General features: G+C 63.8%; 1 protein-coding gene across 1 annotated transcript; it reads left to right on the top strand.

Moving 5' to 3' along the window:
- The first annotated feature begins 1,823 nt into the window (after positions 1–1,823).
- LOC116964997 (sperm-associated antigen 4 protein-like) lies at positions 1,824–9,975 on the top strand. The gene is made up of 12 exons (XM_042787863.1): positions 1,824–2,133; positions 2,637–2,716; positions 4,334–4,409; positions 4,760–4,827; positions 5,651–5,712; positions 5,915–5,955; positions 6,085–6,190; positions 6,617–6,704; positions 7,250–7,350; positions 7,584–7,751; positions 8,090–8,179; positions 9,051–9,975. Exons 1-12 carry the CDS (start codon positions 2,048–2,050, stop codon positions 9,198–9,200), a joined length of 1,116 nt encoding a protein of 371 aa, XP_042643797.1. The 5' UTR covers positions 1,824–2,047; the 3' UTR covers positions 9,201–9,975.
- The last annotated feature ends 1,387 nt before the right edge of the window (positions 9,976–11,362 follow it).

Genomic DNA, 11,362 nt, shown 5'->3' with positions numbered 1-11,362 from the left:
CAGCACTGCTCTAGTTACCAAAAAGAAACATTAACTCTCTTCCAGCCCAAACCAGGACCCGGGTGTGGGGGGGGCAGCCAGCGCCAGGCCTGCCCATCACTTGGGAAGTAGAGCCCAGCTGAAGCAGGGCTGCTCAGGGGCACCGTGCAGGGGGGCGGGTGGAGGGGTCTTCCCCCAGGCCCTGGAGCCTGGTGTTGGTGCTCGCCACGGCAGGGAGGGGGAAGGGGGAGTAGCTGTGGGGGCGTGAGCACTCTGGCAGGATCTCTTGGGGAGGTGAGTGATAGCTGGTGCCTACCAGCTGCCTCCTTGGGCTTCTCCCTCCCCTCCGGGCAGCGCCGCCAGCAGCTCTCTGCGGGGCCCCTTCCGCGCTACCAACGGCTCACCTCTAGCAAGGGGTAAGGTACCGAAGGAGGTGATGCCTCAAACAAACTTTGACAAGTTGTGGCCCTTGTAAGTAGTCTAAGGAACACTGCCCGGGGAAGCGCAGAGCGTATCGAAGGGTGCGCATCTGCACTACCTTGAGGTGTATTGCCGAATCCCTTCGATCAGCTTCAGAGGGGTGAGACAGAGACCGAGTGGAACCAGGTGTCGGGTTGATGCCTACGCTTTAATTTATGACCGTGCCCTTGAAGAAGTGCTAAAAAGATCACTAAGAGAAAGGCTGGGTAACTGTCCAAGAAGCAAAAAGTGCGGAAGAAGTAAAGGTGGGAGGGGGGAGCCCGACCACTGACTCCATAGGACGAGGGGGTTGGTGCACCCCATTCCCCCTCAGTGCACACGCAGAACCCATGCTCCACCTTCTCCTGGTCTCTCACGGCAACGAGTTCACAGAACACCTGCCTCTCTGTCTCGTCTGCTCATCAGCTGACACGATGAACTTAAAAGGACACAGAAAACTTTGCTGGGTGTGCACCGACCCCCCAAGGTTACTGAACCTGAGACAATGCTGGAACCTGGGGTGGTGATCCAGATACTCTGACTCCCTTTCTCTCTCTCCTTTGCTTTTCTTTCCGTTTTTTCTTTCTCATGGATTTATCAGGAGGAGGCCACGTTGCTTACCATCCTTTCCCAAGCCGACGTTGTTTCTACCACAAGTAAAACATTTGAACCGATCCTTTGGTGTCGTTTCACCTTAATTTAACCAGACGGGATCACAGAACCTTTACGACTCCCTGGGCCCCCAGTCCAGCTCAGAACCCAAGGGGCTGCCCGTTGGTGCTGAGCACAGACTAATGTCCCTCTTGGCAGCTCACCGCTCCACCAGAAATGTCCCTTAGACTTCCCAGAGCATCCGGGTCTCCAGGGGCTCTGCTCGGAGCCCATGACTAGAAGATAAGAGGGGAAAACTTGTGCATGAGGATAGAAACACTTTAACAGGGGAAGGGAAGAGAGAAAATCATGCAAGGCACGCAACAGGAGCCGTGCCAGGAAATCTGCAGCGTCCCTCCCTCCCCATCTCCTGCCCGCTGCTGGCCCCGTCTGTGAGGTCCCAGCCATGACCAGTGACACGTCTCTTTTCGTTGCGTTTTCTTCGCAGAATACGCCTCACGGCGCCTTTCTGTCAATCCGACTTCTCCTGAGGAACAACTGGGGAAAGTCAGGCTACACCTGCATTTACCGCGTGCAGGTTCGTGGAAGGATATCGGGAGTCAATGCCATCGGCCAGGCACGAGGAAACCTTCTAGCATGAAAATCAAACATGAGAACAATGAAATGGGCTGTGCCAGGAAATCTGCAGCGTCCCTCCCTCCCCATCTCCTGCCCGCTGCTGGCCCCGTCTGTGAGGTCCCAGCCACGACCTCACACCACGCGGGCCCAGGCCTCTGTGATGTCAGGGCCTTGCTCAGTTCTATGGCACTCGGGGCCACGATTGCCCGGCTGGCGGCAGCTCGCTCCGTCCTGGTGGCTGTGTGCCCGTGGCGGGAGCGCATCTGCCAGGGGTCGCGTGGAGCTTTTGCCCGAGTGGCCGTGCCTTGGGCAGCCCAATCTCCTGGGGCTGAAGGAGGAGGGGCTGTAATACTGCAGGGGAGCTTGCTTACTGCCCAACATGAGGCAGAGGAAGGCTCCCCCAAAACCACAAGGGGCACCGAGAGCCCGTTCACGGAGGAGAGCTGGCAGCGAGGCGGAGAATGCGTACGTAGGCGCGGGCTTTGCTCCTTCTGGGGCCCTCAGCTGCGGGGCAGCACACAGGCAGAGCCTAACGCGGGGCCGGTGGGGATGCGGCGGGGAAGCTGGCAAGGGCTAGAAGCAGAGCAGCAGCCGCGGGGCTCGGCAAACTGGCCGAAAGCCCCTCTGGCCCCCCGGGGCCGAGCCCCGGAGCGCTGCTGCTGGCGCTGCCTCGGGGTCCTGGCCCGGGCACCGGGGATATCCCTGCTGCTCTCCCGCACAAGCCGGCGCCGGGTGCCGGCCGCAGGCACCGTGCGGGTGGCTCTGGGCAGCCTCTGGCAGAGCCGGGGGAGAGCTCGGCCCTCTCCTTGCCGGCTCTCTGCTGGGGGGAGCGGCCCCGGGGGCGGCGGTGGTTCTGGGGACCTGTCTTCTGGCCAGGGCCTCTGCGCCGGCAGCTGCCGCCTGCCTCGGATCTCACGGCGTGGAGACGGCGCACAAGAAGAAAGCCCCGTCTTTTTCCTCCCCCGCAGGGTCACCCACTCGCCGGCGGAGCGGGCCGCGGCCCAGCAAGGGCCTGCGAGCTGCAGGGACAGCTCTCCAGCCAAAGAGAGTAAGGAAGCTCAACACTGCTTCGAAACTCCTCCGCAAAGTCCTCCGGCACGCACCCCCAGAGCTCCTCTGCGCCGCAGCCAGGGGAGATGGTGCTGGCACGGCGGCAGGGGAGAGAGGACTGCCGGCTGCCCTGCTCCGGGCATGGCTCCGCCCCAGAGGTTTTTGGCAGGAGCTTGACTCAGCAGGGGAGGGCGAGCGCTCCCAGCCCGTTATTGGCACCTGGGCGCAGGGCAGGCAGCTTTCTCAGGAAAGATGCCCGAGATCCTCCCCCGGCTACGCGGGGGGCCTGGGGTGGAAGGAGCCAGCGAGGGGTGAGGAGCAGAGGCTGCCTGTCAGCCCGTGCTCGGGGCCCGGCCCGACAGCCCTGCGGAGCCAGCGTCACCGTGCTCCCAGGAAGGCCCGGGGCCCTCTCGGCTACGGCACCGCCACGCAGCTGGCCACCCTCTCCGCGGCCTCGCGGGACCGTGGGGCAGCCGTGGGCTACACCCAGCTGCTGGCAGCCCGGAGGCCAAAGCCTCGCGCCGCCCTCCTGGGGGAGCCCGAAAGCGTTAACGCCGCAGAGCTCGGGGCGGGGCGGGGCGGGGCGGGCAGCAGGCGCGCAGCTCTCGCCGGACGCGGGGGGCGGGTCGGAGCGCGCGCGGGCTCGTGTGGCCGGGCAGGGCGGCTCAGTGTATGTGAGGAAGGGGCTTCGCGAGCACCCGCAGAGCGGCGCCTGCGCAGAAGAGCAGGAGTTCCAGGCGCCGACGAGGTGTTTGCGAGCCACCGAGGGCCCCGAGGGGGCGTGGCCGGCGCGGCCGAGAGGCGGGGCCAGGGCCCGAGCACCGCCCTTTTCTCCGCCTCGCACGGAAACGAGCCCACAAGGACCCGCCCCCCCGCCTCGCCTGCAAATGCGCCGCAGTGCTTAAGGAGCGGGGCGCCGGGTCTCGCCGTGCGCTCGCTGCCGGGAAGAAGGGGAGCAGGCGCTGGAGCGGGAGCAGAGGTGTCGCTGGAGCCCGGGGTGGTGCTGCGGCACTCCCTTCTCTTTTCCTGTCTTACTCTCTCTCTCTCTCTCTCTCGTGTCCTGTGGGCTGTTCCGCCCTCTCCACACTAGCAGGGTTTAATAGCCACCACCGAATACTGTCGACAGAGCTTTCGTGGGGTTGAAATGGCTTTCGAAGGTTTAATTTGCTTCCGTTGACATCCGCCTTCTGCTGTTAACGTAATCTGTGATCTCCTGTTTGGTGCAGCATCGCCTTGATTTAGCCCAACGGTATCTTGGGCTAGGTGGCAGGGTGGGCTGTGCAGGATGACCCCCTCTGTCAATAACAGACCTCTCGAGGGGGAGGCAAGTCCGTCTGCCCCTAGCCACCGTGTCTCTGAGGACTAGCTAGAACTCCGGGGGATTCCTGACTCTTACAAAATGTCCCCTGGAATGCAAGAGTGCCGCGCCTGCGAGGGGACCCTGCCGGGCCCTTGGCTCCCAGGGCGCACCCAGCTGTCCTCTCTGCGGGGCAGAGCCCTGGCCCTGGGGAGGGAGTGCGTGGGACCAGCGCCCGCCTCCCCGCAGGCTGCGACAGGCGTCCCAGCGTGCGGCCCCAGGAAGGGTCCTCAGGCGCTTCTCTGGTTTCTCTGGCAGGCTTGGTCTTGACCATTTCCAGCAGTCCGGCGCAGGTGTCCCCCCAGAGATACCTCGGCACTGGCATCTCCACCCTGTGAGTGCAGCGCGTGTCTGGCGTGGACACGGAGCGGGGTACCGGTGGGTCGGGGGGGGCTGGCAGTGCTCCGGCCCAGGAGAGCGTGGCTCCCGCCGGCAGCATGCCGGGGCTGGGGCAGCTGCTTGGAAAGCAAGGAGAGCAAAACGCCCCTCGGCAGCCCCACTCGGCACGCGTGTCCGTGCCCAAAGCCTCGGCTGCCAGGGAGGCGCCTTGGGCACAGCGGAGTGCTCAGGGCTGGGGCCGAGCCTCTGTGGGAGAAGGCTCTGCCGTGGGAAGTGCCCCCCCCCCCCCGAGGAGTCTGCCCCAGTCCCTGAGCACCGGTAACGCCAGGACTCCCTCTCTTCCAGGCAAGAGATCAGCGAGAAGAGGAGCAGGCTGCTGCTGATCCTGTGCTCCGTCCTCATAGCCGCCATCGGTGGGTACTTGCCCGCTGCTCACGGTAGCACACAGGCGCAGGGTGCAGGCTTCAGCGTGAGGGAGAGGCGTCGGAACGCCCGTGGGGACCTTCCACGTTCCCGCTGCTGCAGCTCAGGGAGCTCCCTACACGCAGATCCCAGCCGGGCCAAGGGCCACTGCGGACGCACGCGGCCTCCGGCAGCGCAGCCCGTAGGACCCTTTGGGATGGAGGTCCCTCCTCTCGCGCAGCTTTCCTTTGTGGACAGGCTGTGCAGAACCTGCGCGGGCCCGAGGGAATCCCTGGCGTAGCCAGCAAGGCTGCGAGGGGAGGCTGTCGGCACTTCCAACGCGGCTGGTGGGGTGGGGGCGTGCGTGTGAGAGAGGCGGACGGGCAGAGGCAGTGGGAGAGAACAGCCCGCGCAGCGGCGAAGGGGAGGTTGGAGAAGGTCTTTCTTTCACCGTCATGGCAGCGAGAGCCAGGCTGCAAGTGCGTGCCGGGGACAGGCACAGCTCCTGGGCGGCTGTGCTGCGGCTGCTCCTGCAGCCCCCTGCTCGGAGGGGTGCTGGAGGAAGCGGAGGCGCTGCCAGCCAGGGCCAGAGCCGGGCGTCGCTTGGGAAGCGGAGCCCAGCTGAAGTGAAGTTCCTTGGCGGTGCCGTGCAGGGGGAGGGATGGAGAGGTGGCTCTCTCGCAGCCCCTGGAGCCCGGTGCTGGTGCTCACCGCAGCAGGGCGTCAGCCTCTCGGCGAACCTCTTGCCGCCCTGGTGGGGGAGGAGACAGCGTGACCACGGGACTCCTCCGAAACACTGGTAAAATGACTGGCTCTGGGTGCTGCGAATTACAGGTGGTGCCTGCTGCGGAACCGTGCTGCCCGTGTGGATTCTGCTGGCCAAGGAGGTGCCACAGGTCAGTGACTGTCCGCGACTGTTGCTGTGGGACAGGACCGTCCTGCAGCGGAGCGCTGCTGGCGGCGGTTGTGTCAATCGCCGAGTCCTCCGTCTCCAGAGCCAGCAAATCGGCAGCAGCTTCGGCTGTGCCTTCCTAGAGCCACCGCCTCTAGGACTGCCCTGCAGCTCTGGGACTCAAAGGGAGAGCCTTTCCCTTTCAGGTGCTGCCGGAGCAGCCCGTGGGTGAGCTGAAGTCCGTGTGGTAAGAGCCCTCTCCTGGCCTGCAGCTCCTTTGGTGGGGTGGTGGGAGCCGGCCTTGTGCTGTTGGCACTCGCGTGCGTAGCAGCCGGGGCTTGAGCCTTTTGCTCCCTGACGAGAGCTGCTTCCCCAGCGTCTGCAGGAACTCCCTCGCTCTGCTGGAGACAGAGGCCCGGGAGGTGCGAGAGCTGAGGGAGGAGGTGGCGCGCCTGGCTGCCGAGATGAGCCGTATGAAGAAGGTGATCCTGCGCTTTGGGAAGGAGGGCTGGGATGAGCAGGGCCTGCCAAGGGTGCTTTTCCCCGGCTGCTGGTGGGGTTTTCCTGCTCGCTCCACCCAGGCATCCCTCCGCAGGGGTTTCGGGTTGAGCTGCTCTGCTCCAAAGCCCCTTTGGCCAAGTTTAACTGGGCGACGGCTGGCTGTGAAGGACTGACGAAATCCTTCTCCCGGAGTACCGGGGCCCCCGGTAGTTGCGGGCTGGCCCCGGAGAGCAGTGACACACAAGTGCCTTCCCAGGAGCATCTGGTTCTGGCAGGGCTGAGCCCGTCTCCAGGCTCAGCTGGGCAGCGTTGGGGGTGGCCGAGGCCGCGCGGGCCAGACCCACGCCCGCGCCGTGGCCGTGGCCATGGACTGGCCTGCTGATGTGGTCGTCTCCTGTGTTTCCCAGGAACTTCAGGACGCGAGAACGGCAACGTCTGCGATGCTTCTGGAAGAGGACGTCCCGAAGTTGGCCTGGGCTGTGAAAAGCAGCGCAGGTATGGATGCGGGCAGGCAGGTCTGGTGGTGCTGGTCTCCGGCTTGGCACTCCCGAAAGGAGGCCGCACCGCTCACTGCGCTCTCCGAGGCAGGGGGAGAGGAGATGAAGCCACAGGCCGCCAAACAGCGTGCCTGCGGCAGAGCGGGTCCCTTGGGCTCAGCCCAGTCCTGCCCTCGCGCCCCTCGCAGGCGCCCCGGCGTGCCCCTGCCACCGTTTCTGTGCCCTCCCTCTCCGCTGAGCTTTCCCGGGGGCCGAAAAGCGGTCGGTCGGGTCGTCCTTGGCTCCCCATGCAGCGGGGCCTTGGCTTGGGCCCCTGCCCTTCCCCCGGGGGCTTGCGGGCTCCCCGCGCCCGCAGACTGTCTCTCTGTGCAGCTGCAAATGACGCTGGCACTGGGCTCGGGGATCCCCTCCTTGTCTGCGTCGCATCCGCGGGCACGGGGCTGTGCGCAGGACTGGCAGGCAGCCCGAAGAAATACCCTGCGGCCACTTGTCCCTCTGAGCCCGGGGCCTCAGTCAGAGTGGGCTGCGCTCTTCTCCCTTCAGGGTTCACCATCGACCTGCAGAGATTGCCCAGGAGCTCTGCGAGCCTCTGCGGAGTGTTCTGGTTCCTTTGCGGGCTGAAACCCCTGGATACTTTTGTGCAGGTACGCTAGCAGAAATCAGCCGCGCTGGCTCTCCTCTCCTCCGGTTGCCTCCCCCAGCTCCGATGGGCCCTTTGTAGATGGGGCGAGGCGCGGGTAGGGGAGGATGCATTGCTGCTGGGCAAGGAGAGGTCTTTCTGCATAGACCTGACTCAGGGGCAGGGGATCAGCTGTCTCGGGACAGCTATTGTCCGTCCGGGGGAATTCAGCGAGTCCCCTCTCCCCTCTGCTTTCAGCCGGACGTTTCCCCGGGGTACTGCTGGCCTTTCCAAGCGTCTCGGAGCTGGGCGATCGTTAGGTTGCCCGCACAAGTCCAACCAACCGCCATCAGTGTGCAGCACCCCCTAAAGAAGTCCTCTGCGCTTGGGGACATCGGCAGCGCCCCCCGAGATTTCACCGTCTCTGTAAGTCTCTGCCAGGCACGCGGGGCGGGGACCTGGGGCCAGGGAAAACCTGTAAGGGGGACTCGCCAGTCTCTGCGCAGCTGCCGACACTCACGCGCTGGTCTCTCCCGAACACGGCTGTGCCCTGAGGGGACACCTCAGGGGACGCGCAGGGTGGCGTCATCCCGTCTTAAGAGTTGCTCCGTGCCTTTTGGCCCAGCAGCTCAGCTCCACCGCATCCCGCGCCAGACTGCGCTGGAGCCCCGGCAGAGGGGCCGGCTCACGGGCACGGATCCGGCACGCGTGCTCTCTCGTGGCTGACTTGAGCCTGACCTGCTCCCCTGTGCTTTGTCTCCAAGGGAGTGGGCGAGGGAGGCGAAGAAGAAACTCTGCTCGGGTCGTTCACCTACGACGTGGAGAAAGAGCCGACCCAGACGTTCCTTCTGCAGGTACGGGAAGTGCGTGTGGGCAAGGGGCCAGGGCAGAAACGCAGGCTTGCCAGCAAGTCAGTGGCAGGAGGGTGGCCGGTCCCTCCTGGGGCGGGGGCCCATCCTTGGCTGAGAGAGACGCGGCAGGCTTCGGAGGGCCGAGCAGCGCCCAACAAAGGCGGCCAAAGCCGAGCGAGACCCAGCTCCGTCGGCCCCACGGGCGTGCGGGTCCCCAGAGCTCCCCGCCTACGCCGGCTGCTTCTGGCAGAGCCAGCCACGGCCCTGCCGCCCCACGGGTGCTGCGCGCTGCCCTGAAGCGCAAGCGTCGGGTGGCGACAGCCCACCTGTGGGCAGCCCCACGGAGATGCCCCGCAGCCCGTTGCAGGGTGGCTGGCATCCCCGGGCCTGGGCTCTGCTGGGGCGGCAGGTGGAGGAGCTGCGGGGTGCTGCCACGGCCCACGCGCAGGAGCGCTCCCTGGCCACTCTGCCAGCACAGGGGCCGCAGCGAAGGGAAGGATGGGAAGGGAAGGGAAGGGAGGGGAAGGGCTGGTGGCACGGGGACCGAGCCCAGCCGGGCAGGCGGTGGCAGGGAGGGCACCCCGCACCTTGCGCCAGCAGCAGCACCCTCCCCAGGCTCCATTTCCTCCCGCAGCCAGCAAGCCTCACGTTTCCCCGGCGGCCCGGCCCGCTCTCTGAGGCCGGGTGTTTCCCTGCACAGGCACGGGGGTGCTGGGTGGGAGAAGGGAAGGAGAGAGAAGCTGTCCCCTCGGCCGTACGGGAGCTGTGCCTCCCGGAGCAAGGGCCACGCTGGCAGAGGAAGACGCGCGGGGCCTCCTGTCGCTCCGTGCGCTCCAGCAGTGACACGTCTCTTTTTGCTGCGTTTCCTTTGCAGAACAAGCCTCACGGTGCCTTTCGGTTCATCCGACTTCTCATAAATAGCAACTGGGGGGAGTCGGACCACGCCTGCATTTACCGCGTGCAGGTTCGTGGAAGGATAACGGGAGCGGAAGCCGTCGGCCAGGCACGAGGAAACCTCAAGTGAAAATCAAAACCGAAGAAGGGCAGCAGATCCCCCCCCCGAGCATAGGAACGCGGCTGCGGGTCTGGAGCAGAGCCGTGTCCGTTCACAGGCCCCCTCCAAGGCCACATGGGGCCTAGGCACAGCGGGGAGCCTGGGCGGACCTGGGACACGTGTGGAGGCCTGGGCTGGGGAGGGAGGGGGGTGTGTGGCCAATATCACCCCCAGGAATTCCTTGCTCAACCAGGAGGAATCCCCCTGCTTGGTTCAGAGGCACAAGCAGCTGCTCGGACTGGCCGTGCCTGGCGTGGGGGGCCAGTGTTGTCTGTTCCTGGGGCGGCTGGATCCGGCTGTGACACTGGCTCAGGACGGCGGCCGCCAGGCATCTGGTCCGTGCCCACCGGTGTGGCAGCCCCACGTAGGACCCTCCCGCGAGGAGCAGCCAGAGCCACGGGGGCGCTTGGAAGAATAGAAACGTTTTGGGGGCTTGCTTTCCTCGTTCCTGAGAGAGGGAGTTTACTAGCCGTGGGATTGGCAGAAATCCAGGAGGAGGATGTGTGCGTCCTCAGTTTGTGTAGCCTAATCTCTGGCCTGGGGTAACGTCAGAATGGGGCTTTTGTAAGAGCTGCGGGACCACGCAGAAGACTCCAGGCAGCACAGCGGAAGGGGTTAGGGCCCGGTGGACCGCCAGGCTTCCAGCTGTGTTGTGCCTAAATAGAGTGAGAGCTATTTGTAGTCCCTTGGCGACAGTACGAATGCGTAGCCCGGTCAAATAAAATCTGCACTGATTTCTTCCAAACACCGTTCGGCTTCTCTTCTTCTACAGCTAGAGGCCGCTTGCTCCAAAGTCAGGCAAGGATTTAACAGTCAAAAATGGTTTCCTGAGGTATCTGGTCGAAGGCTCCCCTGGTGCTCTTTTCCCCAGAGAGAGGCTCGTCCCGGGTGCGGCTGGGATAGGGTTAATTTTGGCAAGAGGCTGGCAGGGGGCACAGCCAGGGTCGCTGCCCCAAAGTAGCCAAGGGGATATTCCATACCACAGGACGTCCCGCTCAGTATGTAACTGGGGGAGCTGGCCGGGGACTGGGGGAGGAGGGATTGCGGCTGGGAAGGGGGCTGAGCGTCAGGTTCCGGGTGGTGAGCAATTGCATTGCGCACCACTGGCTTTATGTGTTCTTCTGTTAGTAGTGTTGGTATTACCGTTTCTTCTCTCCGTGTGTTGTCCCACTAAAGTCTCCTCCTGCCAGGCACGAGGGGTGCTGCTCGGTGCTGGTGGAATCACCCCAGGGACGCAGTGCCTTGGCAGAGGTGGCACAGCCCCCCCAGGTGGCCTGTGCACCCGGGTATGTAGGTTGTCGTGGTTTGAGCCTGGTCGTCAGCCAACCACCGCAGCTGGTCACCCACCCTTCCCTCTCCCCGCCTGGGGACGGGGGAGGGAATTGGAGGGGTGAAGAGAGACTTGCAGGCTGAGGTAGGATCAGTTTAGTAAGGGCAAGAAAACGGGAAGAGGGATGATAGTAGGGAAAAAAAAAAAAAAAAAAAGAAATACATAGACAGGCAATGCACAACGCAATTGCTCACCACCCGCTGACCGCTCCCCAGCCCGTTCCCGGCCAGCGACCCCGAGATACCAAGATCCCGCAATCGCAATCCCGGGAGCGAGCGAGAGAGAGCCCCTTCCCAACCACCCCTCCTCTCTACAGTGAGCGTGGCGGTCCATGGTATGGAATATTGCATTGCCCAAGTTGGGTCTGGTGCTCGGGCCGTGCTCCCTCCCTGCTCCCTGTGCCCTGGCGCACGGGCAGAACAGGGAGAGTTGGGGAGTCCTTGGAGTCTCAGTACCAGCTGGAAACAGCTGTGTGCTACCAGCGCTGTTCTCACACCAAACCCGAAGCCGAATCTAAAACACAGCACTATTCTAGTTACCAAAAAGAAACATTAACTCTCTTCCAGCCCAAACCAGGACAATGCAGAGGAAAAACCTCAATATATTTTTCAAAGTGCTTTTGGTCCTGGTAATAATGAGAAGAGATGAAGTGTGCTATAAAAATGACTGGATGACATCTTACCTCCTTGGAGACCATAGCCATTTCATAGCAAAATGAGAACATTCGATAGGCTACTCAAATGTACAGAAAGGAATCAGCCTTGGCTCAGAGAAATATAGCAAGCTTGCCTTTGGCTCCTCC

This window comes from Tyto alba, unplaced genomic scaffold (assembly GCF_018691265.1).
Source record: "Tyto alba isolate M040663 unplaced genomic scaffold, T.alba_DEE_v4.0 Super-Scaffold_13, whole genome shotgun sequence".
In the NCBI taxonomy this organism is placed as follows: domain Eukaryota; kingdom Metazoa; phylum Chordata; class Aves; order Strigiformes; family Tytonidae; genus Tyto; species Tyto alba.
The sequence above is the reverse complement of the archived record's forward strand: the minus strand, read 5'-3'. Positions and strand labels throughout refer to the sequence as shown.